General features: G+C 39.4%; 1 protein-coding gene across 1 annotated transcript in view; it reads left to right on the forward strand.

The window, feature by feature from the left end:
* TSNAX (translin associated factor X) overlaps positions 1 to 23204 on the forward strand; it is a 32075-nt gene extending 8871 nt beyond the window's left edge. The window contains exons 5-6 of the mRNA XM_058696143.1: positions 18373 to 18500; positions 21541 to 23204. Coding sequence (XP_058552126.1) covers positions 18373 to 18500; positions 21541 to 21918 — 506 coding nt within the window. The 3' untranslated portion in view covers positions 21919 to 23204. The remainder of the gene's footprint in view (positions 1 to 18372; positions 18501 to 21540) is intronic.
* Positions 23205 to 24903: the final 1699 nt, after the last annotated feature.

Here is a 24903-nt window from a genome sequence, read left to right on the forward strand (position 1 = left end):
TGTGTGTGTGTGTGTGTGTGTGTGTGTGTGTGTATTTTCTATTGAGGTATAACTGACATATAACATATTAGTTTTAGGTGTACATTGTATATATTATGAAATGACCACCAAAATAAGGTAACATCCATCACAGTACATACAGAATTATTTTTCCTTATGAACTTTCAGGATCTATTAGCACATTTTAAGTAGGCAATACAATATTATTAGCTACAGTTGCCATGCTGTGCATTGCATCCCTAGGACTTTAGACGTTTGTGCCTCTCGAGTCCCTTCACCCATTTTGCCCATCTCCCGCCTCTGGCAACCACTTGAAATGTCTTTTGATATTAGTGAAAGAAAGTACCTGCTCACCTCAGTTAAAGCTGGGGTGTATTACTAGAAACTGAAGTGATAACTCAAACAGTTAATGAAGAGTCATTATAGTACATTTCTGTCATTGTTATTTACTACCAGGGATTTGTTTTTTTAAGTAATAGTGCATATAATGGAAAAGGTTTAATGAACTCAGTCTGTACTGTCATGTGGCACGACCTTGACCATGACAGATTCGGCAGGGCTGGAAGAGAAGATCTGAGTATCGGTGAGATGGGTGAAGCAAAAGCTGAGACAGTCCTCGTGAAGAAAACGTGATAATGTCTTCATGATCTTGTAGCAGAAAAGATGTTTTAAAAATGACACAATCATTGCAGTGCCTGGGTGGCTCAGTCACTGGTTAAGCATCCTACTCTTGGTTTTGGCTCAGGTTATGATCTCACAGTTCGTGAGTTTGAGCCCTGTACCGGGCTCTGTGCTGACAGTGCAGAGCCTGCTTGGGGTTCTCTCTCTCTCTTTCTGCCCCTCTCTCACTTGCCCATGGGTGCACGCGTACGCTCTCTCTCTTTCTCAAAATAAAATTTTTTTTTTTAATGTTTATTTATTTTTGAGACAGAGAGAGACAGAGCATGAATGAGGGAGGGTCAGAGAGAGAGAGGGAGACACAGAATCTGAAGCAGGCTCCAGGCTCTGAGCTATCAGCACAGAGCCCGACACGGGGCTTGAACTCATGGAGATCATGACCTGAGCTGAAGTCGGTCGCTTAACCGACTGAGCCACCCAGGCGCCCCATCTCTTTCTCAAAATAAATAAATAAACTTAAAAAAAAATTGGGGCACCATGGTGGCTTAGCCCATTGAGTATCTGGTCTTGGTCTTGGCTCAGGTCATGGTCTCACAGTTTGCGGATTGAGCCGCGTCGAGCCCGTGTCAAGCCCTGTGTCGGGCTCTACACTGACCGTGCAGAGCCTCCTTGGGATTCTCTCCCTCCTTCTCTGTCTCTGCCCCTCCCAGGCTCATGCTCTCTCTCTCTCTCAAAATAAATTTTAAAGAATGACACAAGCATTAACTGCTGAAGGAAAAATGGATCAATTGAATTTCATCAAAATTAAGACATCGTTTATCAGACCTCCTTTTCTTAAGTTGAAAAGGCAAGCTGAAGTCTGAGAGAAGACATTTACATTTATGTGTTGGGTAAAAGACACATATACAGAATTCCTACAAATCAACGAAAAGACAAGCAATTTTAAAAATGGACAGGGGCTCCTGGCTGGCTAGTTGGTGGAGCTTGTGATTCTTAATCTCTGGGTCATGAGTTTGAGTCCCATGTTAGGTGTAGAGATTCCATTTTAAAAAAATGGACAAAAAACTTGAACAGGGGCCTTATAAAAGTGAATATTCATATGGCTAAGAAGGCTATGAAAAGGTGCTGAGCATTATTGCCTAGAGTGATGCAAAGTAAAGTCAAATGAGATACTATTCACTCACCGGCATGATTAATTATAAAGACTGATGATGCCACTTTTTTTTTAAGTTTATTTTTATTTAGTTTGAAAGAAATAGCAGGCGGGGAGGGGCAGAGAGAACAGGAGATAGAATCCCAAGCAGACTCTGCAGTGTCAGTGCAAAGCCAGATGTAGGGCTCGAACTTAAGAATTGTGAGATCATGACCTGAGCCAAAGTCAAGAGTCAGATGCTTAACTGACTGAGCCCCTTGGGCGCCCCTGATGATACCACTTTATTATTATTATTAGAGAGAGAGAGCATGAGTGGGGGAGAGAGGCAAAGGGCGGGGGGGGGGGGGAGAGAGAGAGAGAGAGAGAGAGAATATATCCCAAGCAGGCTTGATCCCATCACCCTGGGATCATGACCTAGGCTGAAATCAAGAATCAGGTGTTCAACCGACTGAACCACCCAGATGCACTAAGACTGACAATATACTTTAAAAAACTTTGGCAGTATCTAGCTAAAAACATGCTCCTACTGTATGATTCCTTTTGGATATGTACCCTTAATAAAAGTGAGGCTTGTGTCACCAAAAGACAAAGGCAAGAAAGCTTGTAACAGCTGTAGTCATAATATTCTAAAACTGGAAAATGACCCAGACAGGAGTGTCGATAAGTACATGATGGTATATTTGTACAGTGTAATACTACATAGCAATAAAAAATGATAAACATGCATCCCAGCAAGTATGAATCTCACATACATTCTGTTGGGCAAAATAAACACAAAGGAGTATCTATACTGTATAATTCCACTTAAATAAAGTTCAAAACGGCAACATTAATCTAGGGAGTTAGAAGGCAGGATAGTGGTTATCTAGGGGTAGAGGTTAGGGGCAGGCGTTTCTGACTGGAGGCATGAGGGAACCTTCTGGAGTGATAGAAATGTTTTCTGTTTCTAGCTGGGTGGTGTTACATAGTTGTACACGTATGTAAAAATTCATTAAGTTAAACATTTGAGATTTATATTTAAGATTTATGCAGCTTATATATAAATTATAACTCTCTTTCTTTCTTTCTTTCTTTTTTTTTTTTTTTTTTACAAAGTCACTGTTGACATTTTCTTAGTTCTTTTTCCAGAGCCTATCTTTGTATTGGGAAATCACATCAATAATCTCTTCACGGCAGGGGCACCTGGCTGGCTTAGTCAAGAGTGTGTGACTCTTGATGTCAGGGTTGTGACTTCGAGCCCCACTTTGGGGGTAGAGATTACTTAAATAAATAAAACTTTAAAAAAAACCCTTCATGGCAGTCTTGTGGTGAAAATATGTGCCGTGTTTAGTGAAAACAGCCATACCATTCATATTAATGATGTCCTTTGTCAGAATCCCTTTGGTGAGGTTTCTCTTGGGCACCCTGACATTTCTAGTTGTTAGGCTGGGCAGATAATGTTTGCGGCAACGTTTGCCTTGTTCTCTTTGATCTCCTGAAATTTTTATCTGCCTCTTCCAGTGGAAGTGGATTGGGGAGGAGGTAAGCTTAAACATCCAGCACGTTGACCTTTGTCAGTTCTCAGGGTTGACTGGAATCCAAAAGTGGCATTTCCAGGCCACAGACATGTTGTAGGTCTTTTCGTGGCTAGAGATCAGGAGGAGTGGTATTTATCATTTGTTGATACGTGAGTAGTATGCTGCCGTGAGGAGTGCCAGTGACTTAGTGCTCTTGTTCCCTCCCCTAGAGCTGGAGTAGTAGCTTTGACCACACTAGAAAGATCCATGGCAGGCAGATTTCAGTCACGGTGGTCCTGCTATGTGTAAGTAGGTATGCGTGTATAATCTCAAGGACTGTACTAGGTGGTGGAGTTGGTACTGGGGAGCAAGTTGGATCTCTCTCAGTTTCTAGAAAGTCCTTGATCTGAAGAAGCAGTATGGTCTAATGTCTTACTGCATCAGAGTAACCAAATCCCATTCTACACCTTCTAAACATTCGATTAACTTGGGTAACTAGAGGCAAGAGTTGGAATAACTTCCATAAGCTTGATCATTTTTCTGTCACATCGTGCAGTAAGCCTATCTCATAAAAATTCATGGCAACATAATACATACACTAAAAGCTAACTACGGTGGTCTTCACTTTGACTTCAATCCGTGCTTAAAACTTTTACGCTTCGGTGAAAACTTGCATATTTTCCTCACAGTGTTGGTGCATTGTCATGTGATGATGTATTTAGATCTGAATTTCAAGTTAGTTCAAGGTTAAGCCCTACGAACCCAGGCAACTTAAAGTTCTGGCGGGACATTGTAGATCTGCTTGATTTGGCCCAGTAATGTGTTTGGTATGTTCTTCATTCATCACTGAGTAAAGTGTAAGGAAGGACTTTAAACCAGAGCGAGGACCATATGGATAGTGATATGAAAAGAAACTAGAAAGTCGCACTTGGCTCATAGAACAAAACAGAAATGCAGAAAAAAAGGCCAGAGGAGTATTAGTCGTGTTTCTTAGGAAGGAAACACTGCACTCTTGGAAAGAGCTTAGGTAGGGCATTAATAAAATGGGAGCGATCTTTAGATTTTCCCACTTCAGTGTATCATCAAGGATTATTTTAAGCACCATATTTCATTTTAGGTCCCTGTCTCTTCTTTGTCAGTTTATTTAAAAAAATTTTTTAATGTTCTTTTTTTTTTTTTTTTTTTTTTTTTGAGAGAGGGCGAGCGGTGCAAGTGCAGAGTGAGGGGGGAACAGAGGATCTGAAACCGGCTTGGGGCCGATGGCAGAAAACCCTATGCGGGGCTTGAACTCAAAAACTGTGAGATCATGACCTGAGCTGAAGTCAGACACCCAACCGACCCAGGGGCCCCTTTGTCATTTTTTTGGAAGATTAGCTACGTATGGATTAAAATTTTAAGGGTTCCCTGCATCTCACTTTTCTGTAGTAAGTCCTTAAAATGAGGTTCTTTAAGTGGAAACAAAGGTGTTTTTTTTTTTTTTTTCTTTTCTCTTAAAGTTAAGGAATAAAGCAGTTCAATAAAGAGGTATCTGGGACTTAAATTTGTGCTGACAGATATTTTATTTGATACCATAAGGTTATTTACAACTAGAGAAGCATTAACAATATGATGCTTCTGAATAGCTTGCTGCTTGTAATTGTTAAATGCTTGTTTTGGTGTTACTCCAAATAGTTGTTCTTTTGACTCGAAGATAAAACAATTCTGGCATTGAACTAAAGGAGTTCTGTGCTTTTCCTCATTAAGAATAGTGCTAATGGCACGCAGAGCATTTCCCTAAGGGATACTTGTGTGAGCTCAAATGTCGAGTATCCTCCTAATAATTGAACAACAACAAAAAGTTAGGTCTGTTTTCTACACATTTCTTATCAGAGTAGATTACAGATTGTCCCAAGGGATGGTTAAACAAATGAACAAATAATTAGTTGCTTGAAATAAGTCACTTAAAAAAATGTTGGGCTCTGTCATGTTTTTGTTTTGTGTTTTTCTCCTGTGGAGGAATTAACAGTTGGGGGAAAATGTTCTCCATCTCAAAGAAAAAAATTGTTTATACCACTCTGATAATAATGAAATTATTTAATTTTGAGACATTTTGGTGCACATAACTAAGTTCAGACCCTAACTAATATTTTAATTCTCTTATTCAGGAATGTGAATGATGTGTTAAGTGGATGTTTTGTGTCAGAGATTTTTTTTAAGCCATTGTTCTTTGTGACCTTTGCAGTATTCTTAAGTTAGAGATATTATGTTGTGACCTTTGCAATATTCCTAAATTACAGATATTATATTTACTGCTAAGTAAGTGGGGAGTCTCACAGTGTTTAAGCAACTTGCCCAAGATAAGTTACTATAAGATATGGTTGGTTTCTTAGCATATGGATTTAATTTACCTGTTGACTTTAATTTTTTTATGTTTATTTTTGAAAGAGAGAGAGAGAGAAAGAGAGAGAGAGACAGAGTGAGAGCGGGGGAGGGGCAGAGAGGGAGGCACAGAATCCGAAGCAGGATCCAGGCTCTGAGCTGTCAGCACAGAGCCCGACGTGGGGCTTGAACTCACGAGCTGCAAGGTCGTGACCTGAGCCAAAGTCTGATGTTTAATTGACTGAGCCACCCAGGTGCCCTGAGATTTATTATGTCTTAAAAAAAATTTTTTTTTAATGTTTATTTAGTTTTGAGAGAGAGAGAGAGAGAGAGAGAGAATGAACAGGGGAGGGACAGAGAGAGAGGGAGACACAGAATCCAAAGCAGGCTCCAGGCTCGGAGCTGTCAGCACAGAGCCCGATGTGGGGCTCGAACTCATGAACCGTGAGATCATGACCTGAGCCACAGTCGGATGCTTAACCAACTGAGCCACCCAGGTGCCACTGTTATTTCTTAAAATAAGTCCAGAGGTGGGGAGAATTTCAGGAAGCACATCTCTTCACGCTTCAACATACTTTCTGATTTTGTGCAGTGCAGCTAGGGGGCAAGCTGCAAAATTATGTTATTTGAGGGGTGGGGAGACTGGGGAGTTGCTTTAAGTCCAGAGATGCAGCTGTGAGGATTTGTGTTGTGCAGCTGAGTTGTGGCCCTCATCTGTGAACCTCCAAAGAAATGTGCTAAGGGGACAAGCAGATAGCATTTGGGAGGTTTGTCAGGAACCAGTGATATAAACAGGTGTTTCATGCAAAGCATATGTGCTCAGATTGCATAATAGTCTTTGAGGTTGGTTCAGCAGAGCTTTTCTTTGTTTGAGACATACCCCATGATGGTGAGGGTAGCAACTGTCTCTGCACATAGGGGATAGGTCTGGGGGAAGGCAATCTGTCCTGGGCACACCCTTCCCCCCAGCCTCCCCAAAAAGGGACGTCCAAACTTTTCTTCTCTTCCACTCCCTTTATATATATCCCAGGGGTTAGAGAGAGGATGATGAGAGAGGAACAGAGATTTGATGAGTGTGGAGAGAGTTGGAAGCTGAGATGGAGGCAGGCTCCCCACACAGTCAGGGTCCCCGGTCACCAAATGACTGTCATTTTAATGGAGACAGTCACGGGAAGAGTTTGATGATGTTCCCGATATCAAATCATGCCTCTGACAGTGGCTTCATTTAGATAAAGAAAGACAAATGCAGCAAAAGATCTTTCCATCAGCATCTAAAAATCAAGATATAATTTGAGAGTTAGCAGAATGATTTGATAAATAACTTATGCTGTATCTTACAGCACTTGATAAGCAGTTTTATAATAAACAGAGTTTAGCATAGTACGATAGTACAAGAATGTATTTGAAATTTGCGGTTTATATTGCCTTACGTAACAATTATGTTCCTGTTAAAAGAGTTGGAATATTACTGCAAGGGACAAGGGAGTTGACGATGCTGACCGCAGACGTTTAAGGGATTGCTATCACGAGTAAGTGAGATAGGAAGAGAATGTGATCCTCTGGTATTAGCAGAGTCATCTTGGAAGGATTTAGAAGATCCCCAGATTACTATTAACTTTTCTACTCATTCATGTTTGCTTTTTGAACAGATAAAATCAACTGATGGAGGTGAAGTAGAAAGAGAGCTTTTGCTGTCAGACAGGCTTGGGCTTATGTGTTTTCTCTGATGTTCCTTAGATTCGTAACCTTGGAGGACAGTATGCAACTTGTTTAAATTTCAGCTTTCTCACCTGTTATGGGAGAACAATAGTAGCTGCCTCACGGGTTGTTTTGAAAACTAAATGAAATATGTGTATGGGAGGCATTTCTTACTTTGTTTGGCACATCACTGTTAATGTGTTTGTGTTCCCTTCTGGAATTTAGCAGAATTAATCTGTAATAGTGTGCTAAATTAAATTTATTTTCATTTTGGATTAAAAACTCAGTAATACTTATTTTCTGAACACATACTCTTCAGTGCTGAAGAAAAAGCCCTGTTCAAATAGACAGTATCCAATTAGGCAAAATCCAAATTAGTGAACTTGTGTTTAAGTTTTACTGTTGATAGTATAATTGGATATACTCTACAAAGCTAAGGCTTATGGATATATTTTCGGTGTATAATTTATATATTTGAGAGTAGATTTTTTTTTTAGCAGAGTGGCATGTGAATCAAACCTACATCTGATTTTACTTAAACATTTCAGGGATCTGAAAAAGATAACTTTTGAAAAAAAAAATCTGATGGTATTCTTAAAAATAGCTGGGTGGCTCAGTCAGTTAAGCATCTGACTTTGGCTTGGGTCATGATGTTGTGGTTCATGGGTTCTGTGCTGACAGAGCCTGGAGCCTGCTTTGGATTCTGTGTCTCCCTCTCTCTGCCCCTCCCCCGCTCACGCTCTTTCTCGCTCTCAAAAAATGAATAAACAGTAAAAAAATAGTTATAAATGTAGTTTTTAAAAATTGAGATACAATTTATACACCATAAAATTAACCCCTTTAAATTATGTAATTGATTGGGTTTTTTTTTTTTTTTTTGGTGTTTTTTTTTTTTTAGTGTTTATTTATTTTTGAAGAAGAGAGATACAGAGTGTGAGCAGGGAGGGGCAGAGAGAGAGGGAGACACAGAATCGGAAGCAGGCTCCAGGCTCCAAGCTGTCAGCACAGAGCCCAACGCGGGGCTCGAACCCACAAACCGTGAGATCATGACCTGAGCTGATGTTGGACACTTAACCAACTGAGCCACCCAGGCGCCCCTGTAATTCGTTGCTTTTTACTGTGATTATAAGGTTGTGTAGCTTTCACCACTGATTCCAGAATGTTTTCATCACCCTGTAAGGACACCCCCTACCCATTAGCAGCCACTCCCCATCTTCCTTCCCCCATGCCAAGCCTAGGCAGTCACTATTTGACTTTACATCTCCATGGATTTGCCTATTCTGGATATTTCATATAAATAGAATAATACAGAATCTGGCCTTTTGTGTCTGGCTTTTGTCACTTACGATAATGTTTTCAAGGCTCTCGTATATGTCCTAGCACATGTCAGAACTTTATTCCTTTTTAAGGCTGAATAATATTCTCTTGTGCATATATACCACATTCTGTTTATCCATCAGTCGATGGACATTTGGGTTGTTTCTGCTCCTTGGTTATTGTGAACGATACTGCTATAAACATGTGTCCGCAAGCCTTTGTGAACCTGTGCTTTCAGGTTCTTGGGTATATATATACCTAGGAGTGGAATTGCTGGGTCATATGGCAGGCAATTTTTTTAAAACACTGAAAGCCTAGGGGTGCCTGAGTGGCTCAGTCGGTTAAGCGTCCGATATCAGCTCGGGTCATGATCTAGCGGTCTGTGAGTTCGAGCCCCGTGTTGGGCTCTGATCTGCCAGCTCAGAGCCTGGAGCCTGCTTCGGATTCTGTGTCTCCCTCTCTATCTGCCCCTCCTCCACTTACACTTTCTCTCTTTCTCTCCCTCTCTCTCTACCTCTCTCTCTCTCAAAAATAAATAAACATTAAAAAAAAAAATTTTAAAACACCGAAAGCCTGGAAAAAAAAGGCTAGTTTAGAATGAAACCTCTGCCTGGTCTGTTTGCCTTTCTTTATATATGTTTTTTTTTTTTTTTTTTTAATTTTTTTTAATCTTTATTTTTGAGAGAGAGAGAGAGACAGTGTGAGCGGGGGAGGGGGCAGAGAGAGAGAGAGAGACAAAGAATCCGAAGCAGGTTCCAGGCTCTGAGCTGTCAGCACGGAGCCCGACACGGGGCTCGAACCCATGGACCACAAGATCATGACCTGAGCCGAAGTCGGGCGCTTAACTGACTGAGCCACCCAGGCGCCCCCTTTATATATGGTTTTTAATGGAGATTTGGACGGGGTATATACTGCTTAAATATTATAAGAATAAGTGAAAATAATCAGAAGCGTTTAATTGGGTTTCCTTGTATATGTTCTAATAGGAGAACATGGAGAAAAATAACAAATTACATAAAAACAACCTACAGACTTCTCTCTTACTGGCAGCTGATTCTGTAAATAATTCTAATTGGATTTCATCCAAGGCAAAAGCAGAAGGGGAAGGCATTGTTTGATGGAATATGGCAGTAGGTTGAGATTTTTCACCTTGGGGATTATTCACTGAAAATAGCGGATGTCCTTTTTATCAAGTTGAAACATAACTTGTTTAAACATCCTTTTACCTAGATGTGACCAAAAATGCTTTTCAGTGTTTGGGGCCAGATGTCCTTGAACTCTCTGTGTGGTATATCATGAAACCTAATAACCATGGAGCAAAAATGGCCACCTCATCCATGAAGTAACTTTAAACAAACACATCCCAGGGACAACTTAGATGGTGACTTTAGATACACTTGAAAATGTAATGTTTGACAGCCATGCACATTAATATAGACTGACACCACAGATGGATTTTGAGTGCTGTTGTTCTGTATCTCTGCCCCCATGAAAAATAAATCCGATACCTTGAAGACCTCGAATTCTGAACTTTATCAGTTTGAACTTTATCTTATAAGAATATTTCTTTCTTAGTGGACTTAAATCCAAAGTACTATATATTAAGTAAAATTGGAGAATTCTGAACATTTGAATAGCAGATTTTAAAATAGTTTTGCCAGAGCACTTAAAGTTTCCTAAAACCAGTAAGAGTAGGGAGAGATTATTTTGAAGAATTTACTAAACATTTGAGTCTCTTTCTCAAGGTGCTTTGGGGTGGGGAGAGGAGAAAGTTGTGAAGACATCATTCATTCCCTCAAAACTCTGGGGTGCAAAAAAACAGGCATTCATAACTTGGAGCTGGCTGGCTAAGTTTTATGTAGTGGGCATGAAGAAATGCCTTGACTGGGTGTATCAGAACATGTCAACTTTTTTTTACAGGTAGAAGAAGATTTGAGAGAAGGCAACATAGGCACAGAATAGCACAGAATCATGAAAGTATATGGTGTGAGAGCCTAGAGAATAAAGTTAAGGCCTGGAGAAGAGCTGAACTGGGGATTTAGTGGGGGAAAAGTTTGCGAAAAAGTGAAAATGTTTTCTATGGACTTGAATGTAAGGAGGCAGGTAAAGCGGGAAGGGCACGAGCTTCTGGGTTGTAGGAATGTTTTTTTACTATGTGACCTGGGTGAATTTCTGAATTTCTTCTGAGCCTCGGTTCATCTATAAAGGAAGGATAGTGATACAGTCATGTAAGGTTATAATGAACATTAAAAAGATGGATGTAAAGTACCAGATACATTATCTTCTGTATAACTGACACTCAAGACTTAGTAAGCTGCTACTAATATTTTATTTATATTTTTAAAAAGTTTTGTTGGAGGCTTCAGGGACTGGGAGATGTTTGTATACTTCTGTTCATAGCAGCATTATTCACAATACCCAAAAGGTGGAGGCACCCTAAGTACCCATTGATGGATGAATGGATAAACAAAATTTCACATGTCCATACAATGCAGTATTATTCAGCCCTAAAAAGGAAGAGAATTCTGACACAGGCTAGAGCGTGGATGAACCATGAGGACCTTGTGCTAAGTGAGATAAGCCGGCCACAAAAGGATAAGTTCCATACCATTCACTTCCACGAGGTAAGTAGAATAGTCAGATTCAGAGACGGAGAAAAGAATGCTGGTTGTTAAGGGCTTGAGGGAAAGGAGAAGGAGGAGTTATCTAACAGGTACAGAGTTTTAGTTTTGTAAGATCAAATAGATGGTGGTGACGGTCGCACCACAGTGTGAATGAATGCCACGAAACTACACACTTAAAAATAGTTAAAATGGTTAGTTTTATGTCGTCTGCTCTATTTGGTGAGTTTAATACTACTGCATATGCATTCATTTGTAAGAATGCAAACATTTTAGCAACAACTTACTACTGATTTTTACGTCATTCGGCAGTGCTTTGTTGCAGAAGCAAATGACGTTTCTGTGTTGTTGCCATATAATCTAGTTTCACTAAATGGATTTTTTTTTTGACATGTCATTAGGAAGATTAGTTCCTACCATTCTGAATTTGAAAAGTACCATAGAGATCATTGTATCTAGTACTTTTGTTTTACAAATGAGGGACAGGCCTGGGAGTTGGTTGGACTTAGTTGATTTTATTAACTACAAATCATTTTAAGAATGTATTCGTTGGAACCGTTTTCCATGCTTTGAGTGGGCTCATGTGGATAAAACAACTGTACAACTGACGAATTTTGCCAAATATATTTTTCCAGTCACAGAGGAGTGTGGTTTTACCACTATAGATAGCATCTTGGTTAAAGAAAGTCCATTAAGAATCAGGAATAGTTTTTTCTGCTAAATTTTTTTCTGTTTCTTATTTATTATTGAGAGAGAGAGAGAGACAGAGCACAAGCAGGGGAGGGTTAGAGAGAGAGGGAGACGGAGAATATGAAGCAGATTCCAGGCTCTGAGCTGTCAGCATAGAGCCCGATGCGGGGCTCGAACTCACGAACTGTGAGATCATGACCCAAGCCGAAGTTGGATGCTTAACTGACTGAGCCACCCAGGTGCCCCAGGAATAGTTTTTAAAATACTGGTTTGCTATTTCACTGCTTGTCCCCCGCTCCCATTGTTGAGCGATAAAACTTAAAATTATTTCTCTTTGACTATTCAAGGCATTTCATCTGTATGGTCCCTGTACTAAATTTAGCTCCATTTCTACCCTTTCCATTTCATTTCCCACCACTCCTTAAAGGACTTCTAAACAAAGGGACATCTACTCTGGGATGCTATCCTTAAGCATCATGAAGAAGGTCCTAGAATTTCAGTTTTGAACAGGATCAAGTTCTTCCACATGATTTGACATGATTTGCCCTTGCTGATCTTTGTAAGCAAATTAGTGCAATATAGTGGTATTTGTTCTAGAATCACTAGAATGATTTAAGCCACCTTGTTTAGAGAGCTGAGGTCAGAATCCTTCTGATGTTGTTTTAACTTTAAATATTTTTGTTTTTGAGAGAGAGGGAGAGTGTGAGCCGGAGGTGGGGGGGGTGTGGGGGAAGAGAGAGAGAGAGAGAGAGAGAGAGAGAGAGAATATCTTAAGTAGCTCCATGTTGAATGGGGCTTAATCCCACACAGCTGGGATCATGACCTGAGCCCAAATCAGGAATTGGATGCTCAACCAACTGAGCCACCTAAGTGCCCCCAGATGTTGTTTTATTCACTTATTTTATTTATTTTAATTTTTTTAATATTTATTTTTGAGGGAGAGAGAGACAGAGCATGAGCTGGGGGAGGGGGCAGAGAGGGAGGGAGACACAGAATCTGAAGCAGGCTCCAAGCTCTGAGCTGTCAGCACAGAGCCTGATGCGGGGCTCGAACTCATGAACTTGGTCTCAAGTGAGACCATGACTTGAGCCAAAGTTAGACGCTTAACCGACTAAGCCACCCAGGTGCCACCCCTCCAGATGTTGTTTCAAGTAGCAGGTTTCCTGTTTCCCACTGTTTGTAATCACTGTATGTGTATTACATTTTAATTTTTTATTTATTTCTCTATGATTTTATGGGGTTTTTCCCCCAGAATGGGCACTTCCTTGTTAATTGAATGTTCTTATAAAACACAATCAAAAATTATTAAATAGTTTTTCAGAAATGGATCTACCTCATTTAATCATGTTTTTTGGTGTCTGTTTGTGCAAGACGGGCTAAGCACTAGGGATAGAACTGTGCTCAAGGTAGTTGTGGTATTGCCCTCCTAGCAGGGGATACTGCTAGGTATTAGATAAGGAATTTTACATTATTGAAATACAACTTTGATTAGTGCTAGAAGGGAAAGGCACACGGTACTACGAGAACATCTAATAGGGGTTTGGCTTAGAATGGGGGTTGTTTGAGGCAGTTTCTTCAGAAGTTGATACTTCCTGGAACCCTACAGAATTAGTAACAGTTTATTAGGTGAAAGAGTGAGAAGACCGTGTTATGATGCTGAGGGAAGAGCATATAAAATCCCTTGAGGCAAGGGAGGGCACAGTATAGGTGAGGAACTGAAAACCGTAGGCACAGAAAGTGAAGGAGGTTACAAAAGTTTTGCATTATAGACACATTCATGTTCTCTGAATTCAGCTTAAGCATTTTGCCTACTAGCATTTCACAGTCAGGATTCTCCAGAGAAGCTGGAGAGAGAGCAAGCGAGGGATTGATACATGTGTTTAAAAAAATTGACTGGTGATTGTGGGGGCTAGCAGGTATGAAATTTGCAGACTAGACTGGAAGGCTGGAATTTTAATACAGAGTTGATGCTGCAGTCTGGAGTCTGAAATCTACAGACTGGAAATGCAGGCAAGTTTTCTCTGTTGCAGTTTTGGGAAACCGTGTTCTTTGTTCATAAGGCCTTCAGCTGACTAGATGAACAACCTCCGCCCACCCCCATTATGGAGGGTAGTCTGCTCTACTCGGGAGTTCTACTGATTTAAATATTAATCACATCTAAAAGTGGCCATTGCACACAGTATTGCTGTAAGAGAATAGAAAATAGGCTGGTTTAGTTTAAGCGATAACCTCACTTCTGGTATCTTCTACCTTGACTTGCACATTGGAACTCGTACCTTGACCATCAGATCAGCTTGAGATTATAGGTGTATAGATGTGATTATCCTCCTTCAGGCTTACACTATTAGGCTGAGACAATGACTGCTTAGTGGTGTCACTGAGCCATAGCTTGAAGGTTCAGAGAAATTTATGTTACCACCTTCAGCTGGTACATGACATAGTCCTGGTTCCTGTGCTCTCCCATTCCTGTCGATCAACATGTGTAGAACAAGAGCCTTGCTACTTGTGTTTGATTCTAACATTTAAAGCACTGCTATTTTTGTGTAACCTGGCCCTGAAATGTAAGCCAGCTGCAGGAATTTGGGGACAGGGTTATGCCTAGAAATACTGAAGTAGTGAATTCTATTAACTGTAGGGAAAATTTGTATTGTGGAATATATACAAGTCTTGCTGATTTTAAGGATTTTAAGAACAATTCTGACATTATACAAATATGGGCTTATGTACCCATCTTTGAAATTTAGCCTTTTGTGCGTTATAACTTGACTGTAGTAGAAGTTGAGGCTGATGTAGGTGGAGGGTGAAATTAAGCAGGGTCTTACAAGCCATGTCAATGATTTTGCTCCCTATTCTGAGAACCATGGAGAGCTATTTGGGCTTTAAGCAGGAGAGTGATGTGATAATTCTTTATTAAAAAGGCAAATATTCAGTAGTGTGAGAATGGATGAGAAGAGGTCAGAAGTGGATGGGGTGGGGAGATCAGGAGACTCTTAGAATTGGCAAAACAAAGAGGGGGACTGCATGTGGAAGGAAGATTGTGAATTCATTGTTGGGCGTATTGATTTTGAGGTCCTTCTGATGGAATTGTCAAGTATGTGTTTAGATATATGTGACTCTGAGCCAGAGATGTGAAGTTGGGGGATGGCAGGGTTCACTGAAGCCAAGTGTAAGTGAATTTGAGAGAGCCTGGGGCTGATAGAGGCAGAGACTAAGAAGACCTGGCCAGAGAAGTAGAAAAAAAGGGAAATCGGAAGATGATGCATCAAAGGGACCAAATGAAAACTTGTTGAAAGAATTCCTCCTTTCAAGTGGTCAGACTACTGACTGCTGCTAAGATTGAAACTGAAACCGTGTCCATTCAGCTTACGAAATAGTATAATCTTAGTGAGAGCTGTCGTGGTCTAGAGATGGGCTCAAACTAGGATGAAGTAGGTTGAGAAGTATGAGGTGCGGTTATCGAGGAATGTGGCAGAAAGTAGCCCTGAAGAGGAGAAGAGAGATAGGACCAATAGATGGAGAGATCTGAGCATGTTTTACTGACCATTAGCATCCGACAGAGAACATAAATAATGTGGAGCATCGAAGGGACAATCTGCCTTCAGCTTCCCACTGGGACCACATCTTTATCCTGATCCTGGGGACAGTACAGCCTCAAAAGATAAAGTACCTCCTCTATAATGATAGGGGTAAAGGGGAAATAATACCATTTTTTATTTTCCTAATTCCCTATTATATTCATCAGGGTCTGAACAGGAAACGAGCCGCACAGTAATTTGAACGGGGCAAGTTTAACACAAAGAATTAACTGTGTACGAGGGGAAAAAAAGAATTAACTGTGTTGGAGATGATCTGATGAGAGGAAAATTGTACTCTAAAGAGTATAGGAATATCAGAGGGACGGCCACTACCCCAGGGCTAAGGCCAGGGCATCCAAGAGAGGAACAAATCTGGAAGAGTGCACCCCTCAGCCCTTTGAGGGCGTGGCCCATTGGGTGGCAGGGGAGTTTGCTGAGGTGTGGAGCAGATAACATTCTCTGGGAAGCTGTCTATGGGGAGGTGCTGTGCCATCAGTCTCCTTGCGCACGGTGGTGGCTCCCTGGGGAAGCTTGCTCCCGAGGAAATGCCACGTGCTACTGGCCACCTCAAGCACCAGGTTGCCCCACATGTAGAAGGCTGCTGGGGGGGGGGGGACACACTAGAACGAGGAAGAGCACCTTCTCCTCCTCTGCTTTCCTTCCAGTGCTGTCTACCAACAAAGTTCAATACCGTGCCAGCTGGCAAAGGAGAAACGTTTTAGAGTCCGCCTCCATTATCCGAAATAGTGGAGCTGAGAGACGGTAAATTGGCAAGTGATGTCTATTATTGATCTTTACAAGTTTTTCCACTGTTTTGCTATAATGATTATAATGATGAATATCCTTGCGCACGTGTCTTCTGTGTGGCTCATTCATAAGAGCTGACCGAAGGAGAGCCTATTGACAGATACAGCGAGTGGTCCTTAGGTTTTGCTTTTTCTTTTTGTGTGCACGAAGTTCTTTCTGGAAGGAAATGTGAAGTACAGATTGTCTTTGGGAAAGAGAAGTGGGTGGTCACCTATTCTTAAAACTAAAATTTTACAAAAATATTTTTTATTGTAAACGTAGAAGATGTTATCTATCCTGTCAACCTGAAGTTTATTGTTTCATTTCTCAGCATGTTATAGTTTATTAAACAGTGACCTATTCTATCATGTCCTGTTCTGTCAGCTAAAGGCACCGATTTCTGACCTTGCTTCAACATCACTCGTGGCCCCAAATGAGTCAGGATATTTTCATTCAGTTGTTTCCTCTTACTGCTATCAGAACCAAGTCATCCACTTCCTTTTGTGTCTTTGACCCTGCTGCGGCATTTGATGCGACGATACCACAGTGGGGTGAGCCTCAGCGCTGCGGCCGCCACGCCTGACTGTTGGTGTCAGGGCTGGGAGTGTTCTTCCCAGGTGCCAGGGAGACAGCTTGGACTCTGGAGATTCTACTCAGTCCTGAGTTTTCTTTCTGGAGTCAGAATTCCTTCTTCTCTTGTTTCTACAATAAAGCCTTTACAAAGAATACTGTTTCTTAACCCAGCAGTAATGATAATCATTTTAAGAAATACTTTTTCCCTGAATCATCTTATAGATTATGCCATAATAAACTAATATTGAAAATTGTGGCCATAGAACTTTGGTTTTTATACATGTATATATTTTTAATGTTTGTTTTTTTATTTTTATTGTTGAGAGAGAGAGAGAAAGTGCGTGCAGGCAGGGGAGGGGCAGAGAGAGAGGGAGACTAAGGATCCGAAGCAGGCTCCATGCTGACTGCCAGCAGAGTGCCAGATGTGGGGCTCGAACTCATGAACCATGAGATCATGACCTGAGCTGAAGTCGGATGCTTACCTGACTGAGCCACCCAGGTGTCCTAGAACTTAGTTGTTTTAAAACACTTGAAAAAGTATAGTACTACTTTCGACCTTTACCAAAATTTGTTTTAATTCAGTGTTAATTTTGTAGAACTTACATCTGATACAAGATTGTATTGCTCATTTGTTTTTTTTTTTTTTTTTTTTTTAATGTTTTTATTTTGAGAGAGAGAGAGAGTGAGAGAGAGAACGCACACGGGGGAGGGGCAGAGAGAGAGATTTCCAGGCAGGCTCTGTGCTGTCAGTGAGTCCGTGCAGAGCACTACACGGGCTTAATCTCGTGAACCATGAGATCATAACCTGAGCCCACATCAAGGTCGGACGCTTAACTGACTGAGCCACCTAGGTGCCCCTGTTTCTTTTTTTTAATTTAAATTATCAAAGTGGAAAGGAGTTATCTGTTCTTAGATCCATTTTGGAGTAGGAGGAGAAAAATAGTATTTTGTATTTTGACACTTTATTCTGCATTATTTAAAGTGTTTTCTACCTATTAAAATTTCAAGAAAGATCCAAATGGTGTTTAATTTTATGCTTCATTTGATTAAGTCATTATCTGTTTTGTTGCTTCAGAGAGCAAAAATTAATTGTATCGTTTCTGTTAAAGCCTTAATAATTTTTATAATAGCCTTTCCTTAAATCAATTTTTTTTCTAAAAATCTTTGACATTTCCCCATAGCAGAGAGAGTAGATTTCTAAGACTAATGCCGCATGAAGTAGAAAGAAGAACTTGAATCCATTTGTATTTGAGCTGTTCGTAAAGTTCAGTGACAGAAATGTTTGCTGTGTTCAGTACTGATCCCCACCATCTATCCCCAGGTAATTCTTAGTAGTCTAAGTATTGAATCCAGTGCCACCATTATAGTTAGGCATCCATTAAGCTTTTGATGAGCTAGGTGTTGTGCAATTTGAAGTTTTTTTTATTAATGACAGTCTGACTAATGTAATGGTTGTTCCTTAGCAATTTTCTTGGTTGGTATTTCAGGACTGCAGGAGTATGTGGAGGCAGTCTCTTTTCAACACTTCATCAAAACACGATCACTTATCAGTATGGATGAAATTAATAAACAATTGATATTTACAACAGAAGAATATGGAAAAGAAAATAAGACCGTAAGAATTTAAAATCACTTCACATTTTTATATAATTTATGTAACCGTATAATGGTTATAGGAGGTTTGCTGGCTTATAATGCTAAGAATATTGAGACAGTAGTGTTCTTTTCTAGAGTGTGGTTTCCAAGATTCCCAACTAAGGAAACGGTCTTTTAAAATAGTTTTGTTAGTGGAAGGAACAAGAACAGCTATGGGTATGTTGGGGGGAAAACAATGCTGTTCACCTAAAGCGCTGTTAAGTGATTCCTGTTAAGTCCACTTTTGATTTTATTGTGCATTTACAGTGGGCCTTTCGTAAGCACTATCTCATTTAATTCTTTCATTAACTGTATGAGGTAAGAATTTTTACTCTCATTTTGCAAAGAAGTGGGCGTTAGAGAATTTAAATAACTTCTCAAAAGCCACACAACTAATTAAGTGTGACAGAGCTAAACTTTGAAACCAGGTGTTTTGAAATGTAAGCCAGGTGCCCTTGTCCACCCTGCCACTGTTTCTCAGAGTGTGCTGCAGGAACCCTTGCACCAAGTATCTACCTCAAAGGAGTGTTTTACAGGATTTGATTGAAAGGTTTTCAATTAGGCAGTGTATACAGCATATGACCCATGTGTGCTCAATAGTCAGTTAATATAAAATTGTTATTATATTGAGAGCTCTTAATCGCTTACTAAGTCCCTAAAACTTGTATCTGAAAATTCTATAGCTATTCCGAATTAAGAAAAGAGAAACTTTTGCAGTTTGACTTTCAAGTGAATACTATTTTTACGCTGGGTTTCAATATATAGTGTTCAGGCAATGAAAGAGGAGATTTTGAATATTTGGTACTTCCTGAGATACCAATACACTTAAGGATAAAATTAGTTTTTTCCTGTCTTTATTTTTCATAATTTTTTCTTTATTTTATTTATTTATTTTTTTTTAACATTACTCAGAGCCGGAATGGGCAGGCAGAAGATGGAGGAAGCTGTAGAAATACTGTTTTCTTGAATATTAACTAAAATGTTAGCATCAAAAGGTCAGAGTTAATTTGGCATGACAGATACAACTTACTTTAAGGAAGCCACGTATATATTTTCTCAGTTTTTAAAATTATAGGAAGTTTATGAAGGAGGATATTCATTTTTGAGAAGTAAAATTCCTGTATGTCTTTTATGTGTTTAGTGAAGACTGCATTGCAGAAAGAAGTAAAGAGCCTATTTGATCCTCTTTCCGAAGTTACCACACCCTTCTTTCAAGTTCTTTCTAATCGAGAATGAAAATATCAGGGCAAGAGTGTCAAGAGAAACTGAGAGTAAATGCGCTGTTTTCAGGATTTAGGTAGTAAGTTATTTGAAGATTATGGTGTCATAATATTCACATATGCTTTTCAAAACCAGACCACATTCATAAATAGTTTTTCCTTTTAGTGCTAAAGATTCTTGGCGCTAAAACTTCTGGGATTTGATAGGGGAAGGTATTTTGTTCTGACTTGCCTGTTGAGAATATTGTCAAAACCATTTAAATTTCTCAGTGATTAAAGTTCACGTTCCTTAATGTGACTTTCTACCCCTGACTGTCCTTTTGGAGTCATCCTGTACCATTTCTTACTTTAAACTTGACTCAAGGAGATACCTCACTGGTTCCTCAAACATACGACACAGTTCTCACCTGCATGCCTTTGCGGTTCTCTCTGCCTAAAATGGCCTCTAGTATAATTGCAACTTCACCTAGCTGAGTCTCATATGGACTTCGAATAACAATTTAGGCATCTCCTCTTCCAGAAAGGCTCCAGTAGAGCAAGGAAAAAATTGCTGTGGAAAGAGGAGATTGACATGATGGTAATGGTGATAGCAGCTAACATTTATTGAGTATTTACTTTGTGTTGGGCATTATGCCAAGAACTTGGTAAATGTTATCTCATCCTTAAAATAAACCTCTGAGGTAGGTACTGTTATCCCATTTTACAGATGAGGAAACTGAGGTTTAGAGAGATGAAATAACTTGCCCAAGGGCATACACCTTATGAAGCAAGGTCCTGGAAGAGGTGGGAGGAGATGGGTCAAGGTCATTTGGAAGAGTTAACCTCAAACAAGAGGAGGGACAACTCATCATCTGAGACTGGAGGATAGAAGGTAAAGATGGATATGGACGTAAATAAGTTTTTTTTGGTTTTGTTTTGTTTTGTAGGAATAAGGTAATTGAGAGAGCTTGTGCCAGGTGATCTGGCACATGGCCAGCTCAGTGACAGTAGACAAGATTGTCTACTCAGAGTGGAGAGGTTTGGGATTGAGTAGGGGGCTAAGGAGAGTTCTGGTAAAGGTTTGGAACAGTGTCTGAAGAGTCAGGAGAGAGAACTAGAGGAATAAGTAAAAAGGATTGGTGAGTAATTTGTATAAATTCTGTATAGCTGTGACTATCATTACTGTTTTTTGGGTTTTTTTTTTTTTAGCTCTGTGGTACTCAGCCACTTGAATAAAGCACTAGTGCGAGTAGATTTTAATATTGATGCAGGGTTGTGTTTTTGTTGGGCAGGTGCAGTAAAAAAACAAACAAACCCACAAAGGAATCTAAGGGCACTGAGGAGGATGTAACAAGAGAGTAATAAATCATGATGGTCAGTGCTGAGTGGGGATGGAAGAGAGGCCAGAAAGGGACTGTAAGGGACTTAGGAAAACGTGAGTGTATCACCAACCTAGAGGGCTTTATGACTTGTCATTTAGATAACTAAGTGACCGTCATGCAGTAAAGTCATCAGACTTTGTTTTCAGAATGTTTTAATTTTATTTTGTATGTCAAGTGACGTTGGGAATAGTTGATTTTAAAGTGCTACAGTATTAGATTATGAAATTATCTTGAAGTCATTTAGTTCAGCTTTCTACCCAGGGCATGAGTTCTTCTTGTAGCGTCCCAAATGGTCATTAAGCAAAAAAGATCATTTTATTTAGAGATTAGCATGACTGATCTGCTCTTGATTTTATACTTTATAATAAATGTGATACATGCATATTCACTCTTTTTCACGTTGTATTTTCTTTGTGTGTGTGTGTGTTTTCTTTGCCAGCCCTCCTCTGATGCACAGGATAAGCAGTTTGGTACTTGGAGACTGAAAATCACACCTGTTGATTACCTTCTGGGAGTGGCTGATTTAACTGGAGAGTTGATGCGGATGTGTATTAACAGTGTGGGGAATGGGGACATTGACACCCCCTTTGAAGTGAGCCAGTTTTTACGTCAGGTTTATGATGGGTTTTCATTCATTGGCAATACTGGACCTTACGAGGTTTCTAAGAAGTTGTATACTTTGAAACAAAGTCTGGCCAAAGTGGAGAATGCTTGTTACGCGTTGAGAGTCAGAGGCTCAGAAATTCCAAAACATATGCTGGCAGATGTCTTTTCGGTTAAAACAGAAATGATCGATCAAGAAGAGGGCATTTCTTAGAATACCGTCCTCAGTTGTTATTCTCTTGAGAGACCAGTTTGTAAGACTGTTATTTAGTATCTCGTGGGGCTTTATTGTGGCTTTTAAATAGAAATGTTTTCGGTCGTACTTGTTTTAAATTGTAAACAAGCTGTACATAAAATTATCAAAACGAATCATTTCTTACATCTTACTCATGAAAGTTTGCATACAAAGGTTTGCATATATGCCTATCTGTATTTTTGCTGGCTGTAGTTGATCGTTTATCTTTGTAACGTGAACATGCTTCGGAGCGCACTTTTTGCCATACCTATTTTAATTTACGTTGTGTGAAGTGTGGAGTGGTAGTATTTAGCGGAAGCCATTTATAATTTAAGTTGGTGATTTTGTTATATATAGAAAAGATTTCCTAGCTACACATCTGGACTTGAGCTTCCTGTTAAAATTTCTTGGTAATATTTTGTGAAGCCTCCAAAATAGGCTTATTCCGTAGAATAAGAATTAAAAATTATTAAGTTATCAATATACTTAATTTTATGAAGTATTATAGTGAGAATTCATATTATATTCTGGCCAGTTTTTAGGCCATTTTGAACCCATTTGAAAGAGCCTTCCAGAAAAATTAACAGGTAACCTAGATTTTAGTTTCTACATTTAATTTTTTTATCCTTTAGCACATAAAGTCTGGTAGTGAATTGGAGCTAACATCGTAATATTTTCCCTGGTGTTTGAGTTCAATTATATACTTGTACATACATCTGAAAAGCTTTTAGTAGTGATTATTTAGCAATTCTTTTGTTGTCATTCTATTACATTAGGCATGTTTCTTATAGATGCATCTATAAGAAATTACATTTAAATAATTACAGTGAAGTTTGAAATTTTTGAAATACTGAGTTAATTCAAGCCTTTATAGTTGTCCAGTTGTGTTACTTAATAGTATAAAAAGTTGCCAAAGAAAATTTATCATGTACAATTCAGCAATAAGACAATTGTCAACACAGTTGGGAATAACAGTGGTAGTCTTTAGTAATATTTAGAATTGGAACTTGCCTACTGAAATTAGTTCTAGATTATTCCCTGTGATATGAAACTGATGTGAGCATGACACTATTGGCTGACAACCAGACATTTCCATTTGGTTTTGTGAGTTCTGAGAATCTAGATACTGGATTTTATTTTTGGAAAGATTAGCTGCTCTGTTTGCAAGGCCTGATTCTTTGAAAGTGAAATTTTCCAAAAAAAAATAATCATGTAAAGGAAAATAAAACATAGACATGCCTAATAAATTAGGTTGGTTGGTTTGTTTTGGTGGTAGCATTTCTTTTGGTTTCCCTATTTGAAGACACACTGCTAAAATATAGTCTCATTACGTATTTCTGTTTCTTCTGCCACTTGAAGTTAAATTTATAATGTTAAAGGTAACATAAATAAATGGATTGATGAATGTCTTAAAGATGTTTAAAACTGAAGTCTTTAAATAAAATATTAAAAGAAAAGTTAAAGCTTATTTTTTGATCATATTGAGAAATATTTAATCAAAAGGTTGTAGAATTTTGGGCCTAAATAGGAAGCCTAGTATAGACTAACTTAATATGGAGATTTATTACTTAAAAAAAAATTTTTTTTTAAATGTTTATTTTTGAGAGAAATAGAGTATAAGTTGGGGGGAGGGGGGTGTCAGAGAGAGAGAGAGAGAGAGACAGAGACAGAATCTGGAGCAGGCTCCAGGTTCTGAGCTGTCAGCACAGAGCTGAACATGGGGCTCGAACTCACAAGCCGTGAGATCATGACCTGAGCTGAAGTTGGACACTTAACCGACTGAGCCACCCAGGTGCCCCAAGATTTATTATTTCTCAAAATAAGTCCAGAGGTAGGGAGGGCTTCAGGAAGGACATCTCTGTACATCCCATTGACCCAAACTGGGTGACATTCTTATCTTTCTAAATTATTTAGCGGAGAGGAGAATGATATCACCTAATAGACCAAAATACCGTTTTTCTGAGAGGAGAAGGGCAAATAAAAGAAACTGAATTAGGGCATTATCATACGAGAAGGGGAAAATAGCCTTGGGGTAGGCAGTCAACAGTATTTACTACCCATGGATTGGTGCCATCGCTGTTGGCGGTGCATATTGCATATTAATATGCAATATTAATTGCATATTATAATTACATATTGCATATTAATAGAGTAGGTGTTAGGACAGGATAGTAGAGGATCTCTAAATATATCCTGAATGTTTTTCAGTTTTAAAATAGTTGCTCTGATAGCATCAAATGTTGTCATGTTTTTCATTTTTCATCTTTATTATATATATATTTTTTCAACGTTTTTTATTTATTTTTGGGACAGAGAGAGACAGAGCATGAACGGGGGAGGGGCAGAGAGAGAGAGGGAGACACAGAATCGGAAACAGGCTCCAGGCTCCGAGCCATCAGCCCAGAGCCTGACGCGGGGCTCGAACTCACGGACCGCGAGATCGTGACCTGGCTGAAGTCGGACGCTTCACCGACTGCGCCACCCAGGCGCCCCTCATCTTTATTATAAAAAGAAAGTGGTTCTAGGTTACATGGCAAGTTACTGACAATTCTGGAATAAAATTGGGTTATTTCCTTCATAAGTAATTCCTGCATGTATTAAATCAGTGGTTTTCAGAATCCACGTTGCATAGCCATAGGGCTTTTTGAGGGTGCCTCAAAGAAAGGTGCTACGTAAATGGGTGATTGGCAGAATGGATTTAAAAACTTGATTCAAAGTCTTTGCTCTCTATAAGGATTCACCTTAGATTCAGACACAAATAGATTAAAAGAATAGAAAGAGATATTCCATGCAAAGAGTAACCAAGAGAGAACCACACACAACATAGACTTTAAGGCTAATATTTTTGTTTTTGTTGGAGACAAGAACAATATGTAATGGTAAATGGCTCATTCCATTGAGAATATATGGCGATTATAAACACACACACACACACACACACACACACACGTTAATCACAGATCC

This window comes from Neofelis nebulosa, chromosome 13, assembly GCF_028018385.1.
Source record: "Neofelis nebulosa isolate mNeoNeb1 chromosome 13, mNeoNeb1.pri, whole genome shotgun sequence".
In the NCBI taxonomy this organism is placed as follows: domain Eukaryota; kingdom Metazoa; phylum Chordata; class Mammalia; order Carnivora; family Felidae; genus Neofelis; species Neofelis nebulosa.